A 17,265-nucleotide genomic window follows, 5' to 3' on the forward strand; every position below is an offset into this window, starting at 1 on the left:
TTGAATGAATCCCAAGTCCCCAAAGCTTTCAACACATAATGTTTCTTAAGCATCTACTATGGGCCGGGGATTAAGATGTGGGTGGAGGACAGAGATGCCCTTGTGGAAATTAATTTCTGCTTTGCTTCTCAGAAAGCACCAGCCCTTTTTCAGGCTCACAAGCTTCCTGAATGGAAATTAACCTTGACTAGGAAGGAAATCCTGACTCTTTTCTTCACACCTCCTTATGGGATGCTGGGGCCTCAGCACACACAACTTACAAGTATCATCTCTGGGGCACAGACACTGATATTTTTTTAAAGCATCTAGGTGTTTCCAAGGAATAGGTGGACTTGAGCCTGAATACTCCTCGTCCCAGTCACCCATCCACGCCACCCCAAGCAGGAGTTTCTTGAACAAGGTGTGACCTGGGCATTCCCTTGGCAAAATCTTCCACGGCTTCCACTGCCTATAGGCTGAAGCCCAAGCTCTGCATGGCATTCAAGGACTTCCACAATTTCTATCGAGCCTCTTTGCATTAATGACACTAATGGAAAGATTGTGTTATATGGCCCAGACCTATACTAAGGGCTTTACATTTGTTATCCCATTCAATTCTGACCTAGCCTTAGGAGATGGTGGCTTGGCTCAGTTTCCTCATATGCAAAATGGGAACATTCCAAGAAAAGCATTTTGCACAGTGGCTGGTATGTAGTTGCCACTCCATTAACAGTAGCCATTACTGTAATCATCCCTGTTTTATAATGAGAAAATTGAGGTTTAGGGATGTTAAGCAACTTGTTCAAGGCCACAACCCTGATAAGTGATGGAGATGGACCTGAACCCTGGAAGTCTGGCTTTATTACCCAGACTAGCCTACCTGTTGCTCTGTCATGGAAGGCAGTGCTCATCTTAGAGCCGCCTTCCAGAGAGCCCCTTGATGAGTCGCCAGGTCTTTGCACAATGGTTCCTTTTGCTGTTAGAATGCCTCTCTTCCTGCTCCTCCAGGAAGGCTTCCTCCCAGCACCCCTCCTCACCCTTGCCCATGGCTACCCTAGGCAGAGGCAGATAACCCCTCTGTGTCCCCTCTTTTCAACAGACCTCTGTCTCTTCTCTCCCCTCACCAAACTATTACTTGGACAGGGGTGTGTGTTCTCCGATGACAACATCCTTGTCACCTCTGCCCTCACCATTCCTGGCCGGGCACAGAGCAGATCTCCACAGATGTTTGTTGGATTTGTTGCAAGCTGGATCCATCAAAGAGAGCCAGGCCAAGAGCAGGAACAATACCTGCTAGAAGGGACACCCGCCTGGTGTCAGATGTCAGTGTACACTCCAGAGCCAGCACACTTGCACTTTTCTTTGGCCAGAGCCTCCTCACCATTTGCCAGAACTTCAGTCTCTTGGCCCTGTCTTTCACTTTGCTCTCCAGCTTCCCCTCAAAGTCAGCCAGTGGGGGGTTCACCCCAACCCTGTACCATCCATCGGCTTGAGTTCGGAAGATTCCTCACCCTGCCAGTTCATTTATTCAACAAATATTTATTGAATACTGACTCTGAGCCAGGCACCATGTTTGGCTCTGATTCCAGGGCAGAAAGCAAAGCAGACATGATCCCCGGCTTCATGGAGCTTACATGCTGGTGGGGGAGACACACAGAAATAATTATACACAGAAATGGATGTGCTGTGGCAGGTTTCTTATGAAGGGAAAGAACTGGGGACTTGGAGAAAGATGAGCTATTCAAGACAGTTGTTGGGGAAGGCCTCTCTGAGGAGGTGACATTGAAGCCAAGGCTTGAGGGTATGAAGAGCTCAGCCATGCAAAGGGTAGGGAAGGAGCATTCTGGGCAAGGGAACAGCATATGCAAAATCCTGGAGGTGGGAAAAGAGGCTAGAAGTTAGGTTGGAACCAGAAAAGAAAAAGCTTGGATTTTTGGAATAATAGAGTAAAGGTTTTAAACCAGAGTTAATACAATATTATTTGCATGTTTCAAGTTCTCTTTGGTTGCTGTTCAGAACTGATTGGCAAAGCAAGAGGGAAGCAAGCTGACCTTTCGGAGGGCAGTGACTGGAGAAGGAGGTGCTGACGTCAGCCCAGGGCGATGGCTGTGGCTTCAGGAAGAAGTGGATGGACTCCAAAATTTTAAGAAGTAGAATCTGGCAGAGGTTACCAGAACTAAAAAAAAATTTTATTGGATGTCTGTAACACCCCCAGCAAATGGGGTGGGAGTTGGGGGTACTAGAAAGGCTTGGATATATAAGCAAAAGATATAAGTCCTCAACCACAGAAACAGATACATCCGGTCACCTTTTCCTCACCATCTCCTGGACTAACAACATCAACCAAGAATCTGAAAGTTCTGGGCCATTTCCACCTCATGAAATGCTGTTAACAGATTCTTGTTTGGAGTTGGGTACTGGAAACATGGAAATGGGTTTCCCACGGCCTCACTATGAGTAAATGTTGAATTCTCAGGCTAGCAAGTCACCAAACTGCAGTACTGCAGCACTGAGCTGGTATCCTGGGAGCAGCAAGCCACCACCTGGGGTAGCCAGGGAGCGGAGCTGGGAAGGGGAAGGAGGGGAAGCGGGGCAGGGAGAGGGGACAGGGTGAGGAGCCTCTGTGAGAAGGTGAAGTGGGTCTCAGCCTTTTGCCACCTCTCTAGGTCACCCTCTCCCAGCTCTCGGGCGTCTGCTGACTACCCCGCAATCCCTCTCCACCTCCCTCAGGAGCACTGCTGGCCAGTGACCCCCTCCTTGAAAGGACTCCCTCTCGCTTCACTGCTGCACCTCTCAGATGGGTTCAGGACAGCAATCTAATCAAACTCACATTGAGGCGTGAAAGAATTACTTTAGCTCTTTATGCCTCCTTCAGGAATTTGCCTTTTCAAAAGAGCTTTCTGGGTCACTGAAATGATCTCTGCCCTCTGACCCACTTCTCTGAAAGGGCCCTTTTCCCCCAGGGTTTTTGCAAACTTTACTTTTGAGCCCATGGAGTCTCCTTGATTCAGTCTCTGGGGAGGGTGGTTCCACCAAAGGGTGGAGGTGGGGAGTCTTCCCAGGGGTGACACTCCAAGTATTTAGTAACTAGTGCAGAATAGGCACCAACCAATTGCTGGCTGGAGGACCCCATGCCTTGGGTCTGCCAGGCATTAATCAGCATGGGATCCTGGGGGAAACACCATGTGGTGGTGGGGGTTGGGGCGGGGGGTGGCGGGGAGTGGTGCCCAGAGGAAGGAGATATTTGCCAATGAGCACAGAAATGTTTCTATGTCCTAACAACAGGTCTGGCAACAGTGGTCCAGCTGAATGTCATTCCTGGGACTGCCCCAATCTTTTCTAGTCTCTGCTATTCCACTGGGAATGGTTGTCGGGCTATTTGTTCACTCGGAGGAAAAGCGGCCCAGGCTGGGGCAGAGCCCGCTGCGTGGGATCCTGGGTGAACAGGATCTCAGGCCCTTGACCAACCGTGCGACCTTGCAGGACCAAGCCGCCTCTGACTGTCCTTCCTCTCGCCCCTCCTCACAGTTATTTTTGTCCAGTCCGACAGCCTGTGGCTGTCCCAGCAGTCTGGGCTCTGTGGCCGGATGCAGACCAGGCTGCACAAATGTCTGGTGCTGAATCCCAAGAGGATTCCTCTCTGGGGACCATCACGTGGGAACAAGGCCCTCACACTGTGTGCCCAACATGGACCACATGTCTGGAGGAGGGTGACTGGACGACAGGCAGGGAGCCAGATTCTCTGCTCAATCCTGGCTCCTGCCTGGGAGTGCTGTCTGAGGACTGGTGTTAAGAACACCCTGTAGAGGGGCCTTACTGCTACCCCAAAAATCTCCCAGCTGTGTGCAGAGATCTGTCACTCAGCTAGGAAGAGGGCAGGAGCAGGCCCTGCTGGGTCCCCAGGCCCCAGGCCTTGGCTGTGGTGGACAATGGGTCTATCCTATGGTTCAGTGCGATGGGGTGGGTGGGGGCAGACAGGGTTCCCCAGAGACCTCTTTGCTGGGGGTGGGGGGGCCTGCTAACTTACTGTCTCAGGAAGTGAGGCAGACACTATGTTCTGTGCCTAAGGGTATGGGAAGGCTGCAGCCAGTCAGTATTCAGTCACTGCTCCTGGCTGGGGTCTGATCTCTCTAGGTAAACAGTCTGCCTCAGGCCATTGTGCCTTTTAGGCTAAAACTTTGTTCCCAGACCTGAGATTCATGTCTGCTGCCCTGTGTGTGTTGGAGCAGGGATGGGGTCTGGGCAAAGCTCTCAGGGGCTCTCCCGGGACTCCTCTGTCCAGGTAAGACGTGAGACCAAGCCTCTGAGATCCAACAGCTCCTGGAGAGCTGGGTGGACAAGCTGGGGTGAGCAGTGAGGAGGGGAGATGGGCCAAAGGAGGAGGGGCCTTCACATACGAGCCAGTCCAGGAAGCAGGGCCGTTTCTGGGGCTCCTGGAAAAATAACTTTCCTCACTCCTGGGGCGAAAGCCAGCTCAGAAAACCCCAATTTCAGTGACTTCAGAGACCCGGGAGTGGCAGAGCATGGCTCCTGCTGGTCTCCCAGCTGCCCCTAGGGAAGAGAGCCTGGGGGCAGGAACAGCCACACACGCAGGGGACCCCACAACACCAGGGGGCGGGGGGGAAGAAGATCGCAGGAGGGCTGCCATGTGGCTGCTCCTGGCAGCCCTGCCACTGGGGGCCGTGGGCAGGGGGGCAGCTGGCCTCTCCAGGGGGCGGGCCCTCCGGGAAGAAGATGCCCCTCGACTGGGCAGCAAATTCCTCCGGGCTGGCAGGATGGTGCCAGCAGCTCTGCGCACAGGAGCGGCTCGGAGGGCTGGGATGGGGTAGGCAAGAGAGGAGGCGCTGGGGAGGATGGGGCCAGGCACTCTTCCTAGGATGGCGAGCTGGCTGCTTGGGGCTGACAGCCCCGGGCAGCTATGGAAGAAGGACCAGGGCCAGGCAGGGAAGGCCAAGGGACCCGCGGGCGTGGGTGAAGGCTCCATCTCAGCTGCATAGCTGTTGAGGTGGGAGAGCAGGCGAATCCGGACGGGGTCTGCACGGCTGCTGGGCCCTTCCAGGACCCCCAGGTACCTGATGACCTCAGTGAGGCACTCCCGAAAACCGATGCTCCGGAAGTCAACTGCCAATGTTCGGGCATCAAAGAATCCTGCAAAGTGAGGCATGATGAGGGCATGCCAGGTGGGAAGACAAGTACTGAGCCTGGGGCCGGACTCCCTGAGTTTTGGACCTGCCTACCCCAATCACTCCCTGTGCAACCATGGACAGAAAGACCTCACCTCTCTGAGGCCCAGTTTCCTGGGGTAGAGCAGGGGGAGCAGTGAGGGTCAAATGCGTTCACTAAACTATAAAGCGTTATAAAAAATATAAAGTATTGTTTTCATCACAATTCATAACTAATGCAGAGAAGAAACTGTGACCCAAAGATAACTTCATTTAAATAGACACTTGCCAGGTGTACAAGGGCTGTGCACATGGCGGTAGAACAACCCCTGCCTGCTGAGGGGACAGGTGCTGGGAGGTGGTGGCAGCACCCATCAGAGCTGGGACACTCCTTGGAGAAGGCAGCATAGTGTAGCAGTGAAGCATGAGGTCTTTGAAGGCCAGCAGAGCTGGGTTTAAATCCCAGCTCTGCCACTTACCTAGCTGCTAGACTGTGGACAAGTCTCTTAATCTTCTATGCCTCAATTTCTTTAGCTGTAAAATGGGCATAAAGTAATACCAGCTGCACAGAGCTGTAAGGGTAAAATGAAATGGTGCGCAGCAGCACTCAATAAATTCAAAGTTAGCTATCACTTACATTATTGGTTTGGCCCCTGTAGGCATTCAAGTTTGTCCTCCAGCCCGGAGGGCAGTCTGGAAAGCAAGGCCCCACTCACAGCTGCTTCCGGTCCATATCGGGCCAGGAACCCTATCTTTGCACAATTTCACTGAGGTCTAACCAGGTGGACTGCCCACAGAGCAACAGGCACACTTAGCTCTATTGTGCTTCCTGTTATTGCACTTTGTAAATATTGTATTTTTTTTACAAATTGAAGTTGCTTGGCAATTCTGTGTCTAGCAAGTCTACTGTATCATTTTTCCAATAGTATTTGCTCACTCTGTGTCTCGGTGTCACATTTTGGTAATTCTCCCAATATTTCAAAGTTTTTCATTATTATTATATTTGTTATGGTGATCTGTGAGCAGTATGACTTGCTGAAAGCTCAGACGATTGTTAGCCTTCTTTTAGCAATAAAAATAAAGTATTTTTAAATCATGGTATGTACATTGCTTTTTTTTAGACATGATGCTATTGCACACTTAATAGACTACAGTACAGGGCAAACATAACTTTTACATGCACTGGGAAGCCAAAACATTCATTTGACTTGGTTTGCCGTGATATTTGCTTTATTGGGGTGGTCTGGAACCAAACCCTCAATAACTCCAAGGTGTGCCTGTGTACACATTCTCACTGCCTCTCCACCTGCCTCTCTCTCAACCACTTGGGCAAAGACAGAGCAGCCCTGGTGAGCACTGGCTATGGCAACAAATGTCTGGTCCCCAGGTCATGGCAGAAGCCCCCATAGGACAGCTCTGTGAGGAACAATGTTTGGAGTCAGGCATCCCTGGGAGGGAGACCTAGCTCTGCTGTGTACTTAGCTGTATAATTTTGACCAAATCCCTTCAGTTTCTATTTGCTCTTTTTTTAAAAAACATTTGCTGAGTTCTTATGAAGTACTTAATTGCATTACCTAATTCAATCCTCATAAAACCCTATCATTGTTGCCATTTTAGAGATGAGAAAACTGAGGAGTAGAGAAAGTACATCATTTGCCCAAGGTCATAAAGCTAGTGTGTAGTAGAGCTGGGATTCTTAATTCAGGGGATTCAAATCAATTCAACTCAGGATTCAGACTCTAAGCCATAATTTTCTGTCTTCCCATTAGCTCTTAGCCAGAAAATGGTGAAGACAAAAACCCCACCTTCAAGGTTCTTGGGAGAATCAGATGAGATCACATTAGTGAAAGCATTTGGAAACTATAAATGCTGCTCAAATATTAATCATTATTTTTCCTTTAATTGGATAACCATAAATGTAGTTTGAACTCTCCTTCCCACTGGTTGATTAGAGACGGAAGTTTCCACGGTTGGCTGTGCATGCCTTCAGCGGAAGTTCTCAAAGGGACCACCTGATCGGGGTCATCGGGTGTGCCTGCTAACCTGCAAATTCCTAAACTTCAACCCAGACCTACCGCCTCAGAATCTCTGGCATGTGACTCATGGCTCTGCCTGCCCCCAGCTGATACTGTGCACACTGAGGCTTGAGAAGCATGAGGTGAGCTGCTTAAAATGCGACTGTCCTCTTCAAAGGTAGCAAGTTAGGATTTTAGGATTTAGGTCTTTGTCACCAAGGTCTGCAGAGTGTTCAAGGATTCTAAATTGTGAAATCACCACAATACACAGAGAGGCTCCATGTAGACAAAATTTCCATTCGTCCAGAAGTCTTTAAAAGCCATAATTCCATGACTTGATTGTAATGGACTTGCTCAAAAATCATGGAATGGGTTACATTTGTATTTTACTACAATCCTGCCACTGATCTCCAGCTGTGAGTGTGACTTATCATCCCAACACTGCCAACGACACAACAGCCCAAAGGCCAGACCAGTGGGTAGGTACACCAGTAAAAGGTCTGTGGCTACAAATCTCAGGCAGGCCCCTCCCTGGGTTCAGCCTGGGATCCCAGTAAACTGAGCTCGGTCAGGTTGATACTTAATGAGGCCCTGGGGGGTTTGGGGTGGGGGATCAGTAGGACCAGCCTGTTTAGAAGAGCCCCTCCAAGGTCTAAGACTGGACAGAGTGAAGATGCAGAAAGGAATGGAGTTGGGACAAATGGAGACACTGAAAGTGGAGAGGGCGAAGCAGAAAGAAGAGAGACAAGCTTTGCAAATGTTCCACCTGGATTGGCCTGCCCTCCATAGACTGTGAGCTCCATGAGGGCAGGGACCCCGTCAACTTTGCTCATCAGTGATCCCCAAGGCCCAGCCCCTTATATTTCTCACATGAATGACTCCAGGGATAGAAGAGCATCAGTACCTGTCCCGCCAGTGGCATGGAGCATTTTCAAGTGATCTACTGTCATCTGCAGGACCTCAGCTTTCTCCAGCTTGGAGGAGCCCTGTGTGGACAGAGACAGAAGAGTGAAGGCCTGCGGCTGACCTGCTCACCTCCCTGCAGTGTCATCAGCACACACTGTCTCAACTTTCTCCTCCTCCTCCCACCCCACCACTGCCTGCAATTGGGCTTCTGCTTCGGCCAAGGCCTCCACATCAAACAGGTTCTCTTCAGTCCTCCCTGATGCCCACCTGCCCGCCGCACTGCTGACTATCCTTCCTGAAACCCCTGCGCCCCTGACCTCCATGGCACCATTTATCCTTGGCTCTCCTTTCACCTTGCCTCTTGCTCGGCCTGTCCCTTAGAATGGTGCTGTGCCCCAGTGCATGCTGGCTCACTTTTCTCACTGCACACTCTCCCCAGAAGATCTCACTGACCTCCGTGGCTTCGTGCGCCATCCCCAGAATGCCACTTCTGTGTACCCACCTGCCTCCCACACCTGCTTTACTGGGAATCCAACTATACACTCACCATACCCAAGATCTAGCTCATGATCTTACCCACAAAGCACTTGTTCTTCCTCTGTTCTCTCTCTCGGTAAATGTTTCCTAAGCCTCCAGCATCACCTGGTCTCCCAGGTGAAACCTGAGGGTCAGACTCTCCACGTGAGTTCTTGAGGGCAGGTGCCAGGTCTAGGTCATGACTGGCCCTGTGAAAGTTTTATTAGTGAACCTCTGTGGACTGACTGACTCGTTCTCACCAGCACAAAGGAAGGCACATGACCTATGACCATGCCTTGGAGCACAGGGAGGAGAATCTTTGAGGCTGCCTGATTGATTCAACTGTCTGACCTCTGAAAGACAAGGTAGTTTTTCACTCCAACCTGTTCAATGGCAGACTGTTTGCTCCCTAAGCAGCTTGTTCCACTTTCAAATGGCTCTGGAAATGGCAATAGTGCAGAGGGATAGGGGGCTTCAGAATCACACCATTCTGTGGTCCAGTTCTGCTCTGCTATTTACTGGCTGTGTGACCTGGTGCAAGTTACTGCACTTCTATGCCTCACTTTCCTTCCGTGTGCAATGGGCACAATAATCCCTACCTCTCAGGATCATCTGAGGGTTTAGTTCAATGGGCTGATGGACTTAAACCCACACAACACCTGAGACACCTCAGTAAATACGAATTTCCAGTGACAGGTATCAACAAATGATATCGCAGCACTCCAGGCAGCTGCTACCAATCAACAAGAGATGCCCCAAGAAATGGAACTTCTTTGCCATCTGCACACTATTTCCTCCAGAATAATCAGCAGTGTCACATACCTGCTTCTCAAAGGCAGTGGGGACCAAGCGCCGCAGTTCAGAGAGGCTGCTGTTGATGCGGTCCCGGCGCCGTTTCTCTATGATCTAAAAAACAATGACAAGAATGTGCACATAGGCACTTCATCACAGGCGATAAACACAGCAGGCACATCGCACCACCGGTGTGCCTTGATGGACACTGACTCACATTTTCCCTCACAACAGTTTGTGAGGGAGATAAACCTATTTTTACTTTACAGAGGAGGAAACCAAGGCTCAGAGAGGGGCAGTGATTTGGGTAAGGTCACACATCAGGGAGAGCAGCGCTGGGAGGAGAGCTCGGCTCTCTCGACTTGGCCTGTAGGAGTGATATTCCAAATGTCCAACCACCGGCCCAGCAGGGCACCAACCAATTGGAACAGAAACAGCAGCCAAGCACTGGAGCAGGCCCTGGAGGCCCCTGCATGGCATGTTACCCCTTCAATTGCTGGATCAGGAAGAGGCCTGAGAAGGCCTAGTCATTGCTCCCTCCAGCTGGAAAGGCCTTTCGTTCACACTACCTCATTCTCACCTCCCAATACCGGTAGGAGAATACTGACTGCAGGGTAGCAATTAAACCCCCATTTGACAGATGAAGAAGATGAGGTCTGGACAGAGTAGTTTGCCTAGGGTCTTATGGTGGTTGAGTAGTAGGTCTGGTCTCTGCCACATTCCAGGCCTTTGGACTCCCAGGGCGAAGGCACAGCTGCATCCTGGGGGAGGTGGGATGGGATGGCCGAGAGCAAGCAGGGAAGCCCCCTTCTTCTGTTCCCCTCCCTCACCCCTCAGCACACTGAGAGGAACTTAAAGTCCTGGTCTCAGAGAGAGGAGGGAAGGCTGGACTAAGTAGTGTTGGCTCCCTGTGTGTCCAGTGTTGCTGAGTGCATCGTGTCAGTTCGCTTGATCTTCAAAACAGCCCTTTGAGGTAGGCACTATCATCACTCCAGCTACACAGAGGGGTGAATGAGGCAGAGAGGTCACCCTGCCCAGAGTCACCCTGCCAGCTGCTGGCAAAGCTGGGATTTAAATCCAGACAGTCTTGCTCAGGGTGTTGTTTCTGACAGGGAAACTCTGGGCCAAGCCTGGGGAATCAGGCAAACCCTCCTTGAGCAACTGTGCTGAGACAGACACTCACCCCTCTGCGTTTCTTCCTGGCTTGCATCTGTAAAGCGCTGGGGGTGGACAGCGGCCTGGCCATCTGGCTGGAGACAAGAAAAAGGCTGGTTTTTCAGAGCTGGGGACCATTTCCCGAACCCGGGCCGACCTCGAAGGAGGCAGGGTTGTGGGCAGGCATAGACCCCGTCCCAGGCGGTCCCCCAGGCCGGGAAGTGGCTCAGGGCAGGCGTGGGTGGGGATGCTTTTTCTCCCCTCTCCCCCGGGGCCCATTTCGCCCCTGGCCAAGTCCTCCCCTGCACTCGGCTTCCTGCCCTGGGGTCTCGGGGCAGCTGGGCCGCGGGGGTCCAGGCTCTCGGGCCACCCGGCTCGGTCCTGCCCCTGCCCCTGCCCCTCGCCCCTCGCCCTTGCCCTCGCATTGGCGGCGGCCCGCGCGGGTGTCGGGGAACCGCAGCGGGCCGGCCCCTGCAACCCGATCCCCGGGCGGGGCGGCAAGGGCACGGGCCGGCGGCGGCGGCCGGCCGGCGGGTTGGGTTTCAGAGGGAGCCGCTGGGAACGAGCGTGGAAAGAGCAGATGCCGCCGCTTCCCACGGGCCGGGCGCGCCGGCCGCCCGCCCTCCGCCAGGCCTGCAGCTGCCGCCTCCTCCCACGCAGCACGGCGGGGGGCGAAGGGGGGCGGCATCTGGGTCACAGGCCCCTCCCCGGCTCTCAGGACACTGCGCTGGCCTCCCCAGAGGGCTCTCGCCGGGAATTACGTCGGGCCTCCCCTCGTCAGGCCAGCCTGAAGGAGGCGTTTGCTCGCTCCCCAGAAGTCCCCATCCAGGCGAAGAGGCTCAGCCCTGCAGAGCTTTTCCTGCCCAGACTGACCCGAATATTCTCCAGCCCAAATGCTCGTCCTCAAAACGGTTTCCTGGCTCAGAGTTTCTTTTGGAATGGAGGGGATTTGCTGGGTTGTAGTGAGAGCCCTTAATCTGGCCAGCATTATGGAGGCCCCGTCCAGGCCCAGGCCAGGACTGGAGAGGGTCAGCCAGGCCCCGACCCTCCAGAGGCTCACTATCACACACATCAACAAGTAACTCTAGACAAGGGGACTCCTCCGCCATTTCATAATGCAAAATGCCACACATCTGAACAGGAATGCATGAGCTTGCTTCCACCTCACACCTCTCCGCCTCCCCTGACTCCCATCTCAGCAGTTCTCAGTTCTGCAAGGCAGCTCCCTGGCCACCATCTCTGATTACTCCTCTGTCCTCACCCCACCTCATGAGAACCTGCCCATTCCATGTCTAGGATACACCTCCATGCCTCCACTGCCGCCCTCAGGACCAAACCTCTCTCACCTGTCACCTGGACCACTGCTTGACTTTACCCCCTACAAGCAGGCAGAGTGATCATTTAAATGTAAATCTGATCTTGTCACTCTCTTAAAACTCCTCAGGGGCCTCCCAACTGCTTTTAGGATCAAGGGCACCATCTTTTAGGTGGCCCGGCTGGTCTCTGTCCAACCCCTAGATTCAACTCTCTTTTGCTGTGTGCGCGCTGGCCTGTGACTGCATTAACTCCTTCCTGTGGCTGGACACACTGTTCCCTGAGCCTAGAATTCTCTGGCCTACCCCATCTCCCTGCCCCCAAGTCCTGGCCCCTTTTGCCTCATAACTTCTACCACCCTTCAGATCTCAGCTCACATATCACCTTCCTTTCCTGACATCTCCCCTCCCACTAGATATCCCCTGCTCTACACTCTTCCTGAATCGTGTATTCAAAAATTCATGCCTATTCTTGTCTTATATCTATATGATTATTTGATTAATCTCTCCCACAAGTCCTTAAGCTCCATGAGGCCTTGACCCATGTCTGTCTCATTCACTACTGTAGCCCCAGTGCTCCACAATTGCTTGGAACATGGCAGAGCTCATGGCTGCACTCTCTTCTCCTGCCCTCATCTTTGGCATCACTGGGGAACAGAGATAACATCATAAGAGCTAGGCTCTACGCCTTGTGGAAGGGGGGCATATATGGCTCATCAGGAGAGCCCCAGCCCATGTGACTACCCTCTTGGCATTAAAGGTTGCATTATTTTCATTAAATGCTCAAAGAGAGAAGGTTGCAGGAGAAACCAGATCAACATTCATCAACTCCTACTTTTATGCCCCTGGCTTTGTCCAGCTACATCTGGAAAAGGAGCAAGCTAGGTCCAGGGCTCAGATGGCCAGAGATCTGTAGGGCAGCCTGCTTACAAAGCTTCACTTAAGACAAGCCCCAAGAGCAAGGTATACTAAGAAATACAGCCTTTGTCCCCCACCCCCTCCCCTGCTAGATAAAGTGTCTCTGGGGGTTTTTGGTTAACACTGCACACGTCACTGCCTCTCAGCATGATCCCTCCTCTGGGACTATCTATTGGAGGCTGATGCACCCCTTTCAGGGCACGGCAGCTCTGCCATACTTTTTCCACTCTCCTGGTCACTGGTTCTCTGCAATATTATCCCTTCTCCCCTACACCCGTGTCTCACAGGCAAACCTCACCTCACAGTTCTCTTGGCAGCACTACATATATTCCCTCCTTTGGGCCTAACAAAAGCCCCATTTTACAGATGAGGATGCTGAGCCTTGGGGAGCTAAGGCAGCTTGCCCAGTCTATGCAGCTGCTGAGGAGCAAAGCCAGCATAGGAATCCATGTCTTCTGGCTCCAAATTCAGCATTGTTTTCCTTCCTAATTCCTACTTCCTGTCTGTCTGAATAGCCCTCCAGTCCCCTTATCCTTAAAGCTCCCAAGAGCTCGGCTAGAGCTCACTTCCAGGCTGTGATCTGGCCCTGATTCTGGGAGGAGGTGTGAGAGCTGTTTGTCTGACAGTCTGGAAATAAGGCAGATTTTCACAGACCCAGAGAAGATATGTTGACCACCAAGATCTGCTCCATGGACTATGAGAGGTCCCTAGCCAGAATTCTAGGGTGGTCTCTTGGGGAGGGGCATCTTTCCAGGTGGCCTGGCTGCCAGTCCTGGCCACCCTCAGAGCTCACCCTTAGTTCCCCCTTGGGAACATCTCCATGGAGCCCCTGCAGGTAACCCCACTCATTCTGCATTAACCAAAGGCAGAATCACAATGTCTCCACGGAAGGGCTCTCAGGTAGCACTAAGCACACTTGTAAAAGGAGGAAACTCAGAAGAGGGAGGGGTCTGCTCCAGGCCACACAGCAAATGAGAAGAATTCTGGAACTGGAGCCAAGTCTTCTGGCTTTTCATTCAGTGCTCTGTCCAGGGCACCCCATGTAGTCATTGAGCATCCCCCCCACACCTCCCCACGTGCATCTCATAGCCAGCACTTTTTGTTCTAGACAGCACTTCCACATTCGCTTGTCTCATTGATTGCAGTACAGCCCTGTGACTTGTGTTACTGGAGCCATTTATCAGAAAAAATAATCATTTGATAGATGCAGTGACAGAGACACAAACAGTTAAGAATCATGCCAAGTCCAGTCTTCAGACTTCTAGTCTTTTCATACGACCATGTTGCCTTGTGAACACAACGTTCTCCAACTGAATGGTGACCCCTTAGAGAGTAGCACTCACTGGCACTTACCTTGTGCCAAAGCAGGGAGCTCTGTGCTTTAGGTACATTACCTCACCAAAGCCTCACCCTGTGAGGTAGGTTTTAGCATGCCCATTTTGTATGGGGAAAAAACTGAGGTTCAGAAAGGTAAAGTCACTTGCCCAAGTTAATGGTGGTGAAAGTCAAACTCAGGTCTGACTTCAAAGCCCACCATGTGCCTTACATAATGTAGGAACAACCCACAGCCCCTGACCCAGTGGCTGACATGTGATAGGTTCTCATAAAATGTTTGGAGAAGGGTAGGAGAGAGGCTATAGTCTCTGGACCCTACCTGTGCCAAGGGGCTGGGTTTAGATAGGAGCCTATAGGTGATTTTCTCATATGGGACAGGATACCATCAGCAGGCAGATGCCCACAGTGATGACGGACACACCCAGCTCTTGACATCTCTGAGTGTGGGGGATTTGTGCCCTGCCTCTGACCCTGGGGAGGCAAGCTGCCCGAGTCCCATGGCCCTTGCCACTGTTTATCTGGCTTTCTTTGTACATGAAGCTCTTCTTCTCTGAGAGTTCCCTGAGGGCAAAAGCTGAGCAGGATACATCTGGGCCCCCCACGCCCAGCCCAGGGTCTGGGCCACAGCAGGCATCGTTCAGTGCTCCCTGAATTGAAGCATTGATGTCTGCTGGGGGGAGGGCTCTTTGGTGAGTTCTACAAAGAGAGGTCTATAAGTCAGCTTCTGCCAGATGTCCAACTGCTTTTTCTCCTCTGAGGGGGTCTGCTCCTCTCAGAATCTAGACAGTCTCTAAAAATGGGCTCTGGCTGAAAGGACAAAAGGCTGCCCACTGATCCTTTATGCCATAGTCCAAATGCCACCACCTTCAAGAAGCCCTCCCTGCCACCTTTGGTTGTGGGTGACCTCTCCCTGCTTAGGTGCCCTCACAGCCCACAGTCTGAGTCTCCTTCCATCATCCATCCTATCCATGGTTTTTGTGTGACAGGCAGATCACTGGGCAGGCTGCAAATTCTTTGAGGACAAAAGCCAGCTCTGCCAGCCCAGCTCTCTGGCATCAATTTTGTGCCTCTGATTCACAAAGACCCAATGACATTCGAATTTGAGACTCCTTCCACCACATGGTGCTGGAAGTTTCCTCTGTTCCTAGCAGGCACAGACTTAGGGAATTTCTTTTCTAAAAAGCAGTTTATGCTATACAATTTTAAAAGGCTGTAAAGGTGCACAGGAAATTGTATTATACACCCAAACACCTAATTGGAAGGATGCAAAGGGAATATCTATTGCCTTACCTTCTATTTTAAGTTATAAATAATTGGAAGTTGGCTGCATTTTAGGATTTGTGATTGAGGCAGGATCCCCTGGTCTCAGAAAACTGGACATCACTGAAATTATGAAGTGCCCTCAAAAACATCCCTAACAGATAAGGGGGAAAAAAAGGGTGAGCATTACTATTAGCAGACATAATGTAGGGGGAGGCATGGGGAGGGCTGTACAACACAAAGAAGACAAGTAGTGATTCTATAGCATCTTACTATGCTGATGGGCAGTGACTGTAATGGGATATGTGGGGGGGACTTGGTGATGAGGGAGTCTAGTAAACATAATATTCCTCACGTAACTGTAGATTAATGATACCAATAAAACAATAAACAAAAATCATCTCTAACAATGAACTGAATCCCCCTTCCAAATCTATTCTAGAGAGTCAGGTTTGGATGAGCCACATCATCTAGCCTTCCATTTCCCACTCCCTGTTCTCCTTTACTTTACTACTGATTCTTCATCAGGCTAAGAAAGGGAAGGCAATGGCCCAAGGTCACATGGTGAGTTGGTGGCAAATTTGGGGCTGGGACCCAGGCTTGCAGATTCTCAATCAGTCCCTGCTGCTCTTTCAGGGTTCTGGGTATCACACATTGGGTGTCTGATACTAATTAGGCATTTGCTATGTGCTAAGCCCTGTTCTAGGCCCTTGACTTACAGTTATCTCATTTGATTTTCCCAATAATCCTATGAAGTTCATTCTATTATTTATACCCATTTTACAGATGAGGAAACTAAAGCTTAGATTGTTCACAGAACTGGGAAGTAGCAGAACTAGACAAGTGCAGTTTGTTCTTCAGGTCTGAAGCAGGTCAGAGTATTTACCAACAGCTGAAAGACATTGGCAACATGGTGGTGTGGTAGGAAAAGCCCAAGAACTGGAGCCTATGCCCTTGAGCTCACAATGGACGAGTCAGCTCTTATTTTCTCCAATACCAAAACCTTAATTCAAAAGACCAATTTGCTCTAAGGGAGATTTTCTTCCCAGGGAAGCATTTTGTGTACTATATGAAAAGTGCAACCAATCTAGAGTAAAACTGGGGAAGTATGGTTATTCTGCACAGTGAGGGGATTCTAGACAGCGGGTGTGGAGTCTATGAGTTTCCTAAAATCTTCAGGGAAAACTCGCCAATCGCCTCCTTCCCTAGGCACTTCGACAGAAAGCCGATCACCAACCGAGACATCAGGCCCCTGAGCTGAACTCTGTTGCCATCCCGGTGTTCTGAGCCCTAAATGGCCAAGAGCGCACAGGATCGCAGGCACTCGTGCGTGTAACGGCCCACACTGCACATGTGCCCTGCTCCCCCCGCCCTGCAACAAAACACAGCTGGCGGGCGGTCGCCCACTCCTGCATCTCCTGCGGTCGCCCCGAGGACTAGTCCCCGTGCTCGCTGAGCCCGTCCGGGCTCCCCCGCCCCGCTCGCCCTCGAGGCGCAGTCCCCCACCCCGGCCCTACCTCAGTTCGCCCTCGCGGCCCACGTCGATGGGTCCTTCGGACTCGCTGTCGTAGCCGCTCGGCTCCCGGGGCCGCTTCATGGCGAGCGCAGGCTGCTCGGTTTCAGCCAGGCGGTGCGGGCTGCGAGCCGGGAAGTCGGGCCCCGCCCCGGCCCCGCCCCGGGGCGCCGCCGCCGCCCTTTCCCAGGGCCCTTTCCTGCGCCGCGGCCCCGGGCGCCCCCTCGCCCCCGCGGTGACGCGCAGACCGAGCCGTGGGAAGGCCCCGGGCGGTCACCGCCCCCACCCCACTGACGGCTGGGAGGTCCGGCTCGGCTCCGGGGCTTTGGCCGCCGCGCGCTGGGTGGCCTTGGGCAGGTGCCCTTGGAGGCCCACCACGGAAGCCAGGGATCCCCTGCAGA

The 17,265-nt window shown here is 52.1% G+C and overlaps 1 protein-coding gene across 2 annotated transcripts; it reads right to left on the bottom strand.

The window, feature by feature from the left end:
- Positions 1 to 1,498: 1,498 nt before the first annotated feature.
- On the bottom strand, positions 1,499 to 17,063 carry HEYL (hes related family bHLH transcription factor with YRPW motif like). Of its 2 annotated transcripts, none has more exons than XM_036876589.2 (5): positions 16,869 to 17,063; positions 10,554 to 10,620; positions 9,401 to 9,484; positions 8,061 to 8,142; positions 1,499 to 5,127 (listed from the first exon to the last, which is right to left on the bottom strand). In XM_036876589.2, the coding sequence occupies exons 1-5, from the start codon at positions 16,946 to 16,948 to the stop codon at positions 4,454 to 4,456; spliced, it is 987 nt and encodes a 328-aa protein (XP_036732484.2). In that variant the 5' UTR covers positions 16,949 to 17,063; the 3' UTR covers positions 1,499 to 4,453. The 2 variants fall into 2 exon arrangements, with proteins under 2 accessions (XP_036732484.2, XP_036732485.2); XM_036876590.2 differs by having other exon boundaries at positions 10,554 to 10,616; positions 16,869 to 16,960.
- Positions 17,064 to 17,265: the final 202 nt, after the last annotated feature.

Source organism: Manis pentadactyla, chromosome 4 (genome assembly GCF_030020395.1).
Source record: "Manis pentadactyla isolate mManPen7 chromosome 4, mManPen7.hap1, whole genome shotgun sequence".
Taxonomy (NCBI): domain Eukaryota; kingdom Metazoa; phylum Chordata; class Mammalia; order Pholidota; family Manidae; genus Manis; species Manis pentadactyla.

Excerpts from the sequence above, each read along its gene's own strand:
- HEYL (XM_036876589.2), bottom strand. The coding sequence starts at position 16,948 with ATGAAGCGGCCCCGGGAGCCGAGCGGCTACGACAGCGAGTCCGAAGGA. Across the intron at positions 9,485-10,553 it reads CCAGGAAGAAACGCAGAGGG|ATCATAGAGAAACGGCGCCG; the intron begins GTGAGTGTCTGT and ends ATTGTTTTTTAG. Across the intron at positions 8,143-9,400 it reads CCACTGCCTTTGAGAAGCAG|GGCTCCTCCAAGCTGGAGAA; the intron begins GTATGTGACACT and ends CTGTCCACACAG.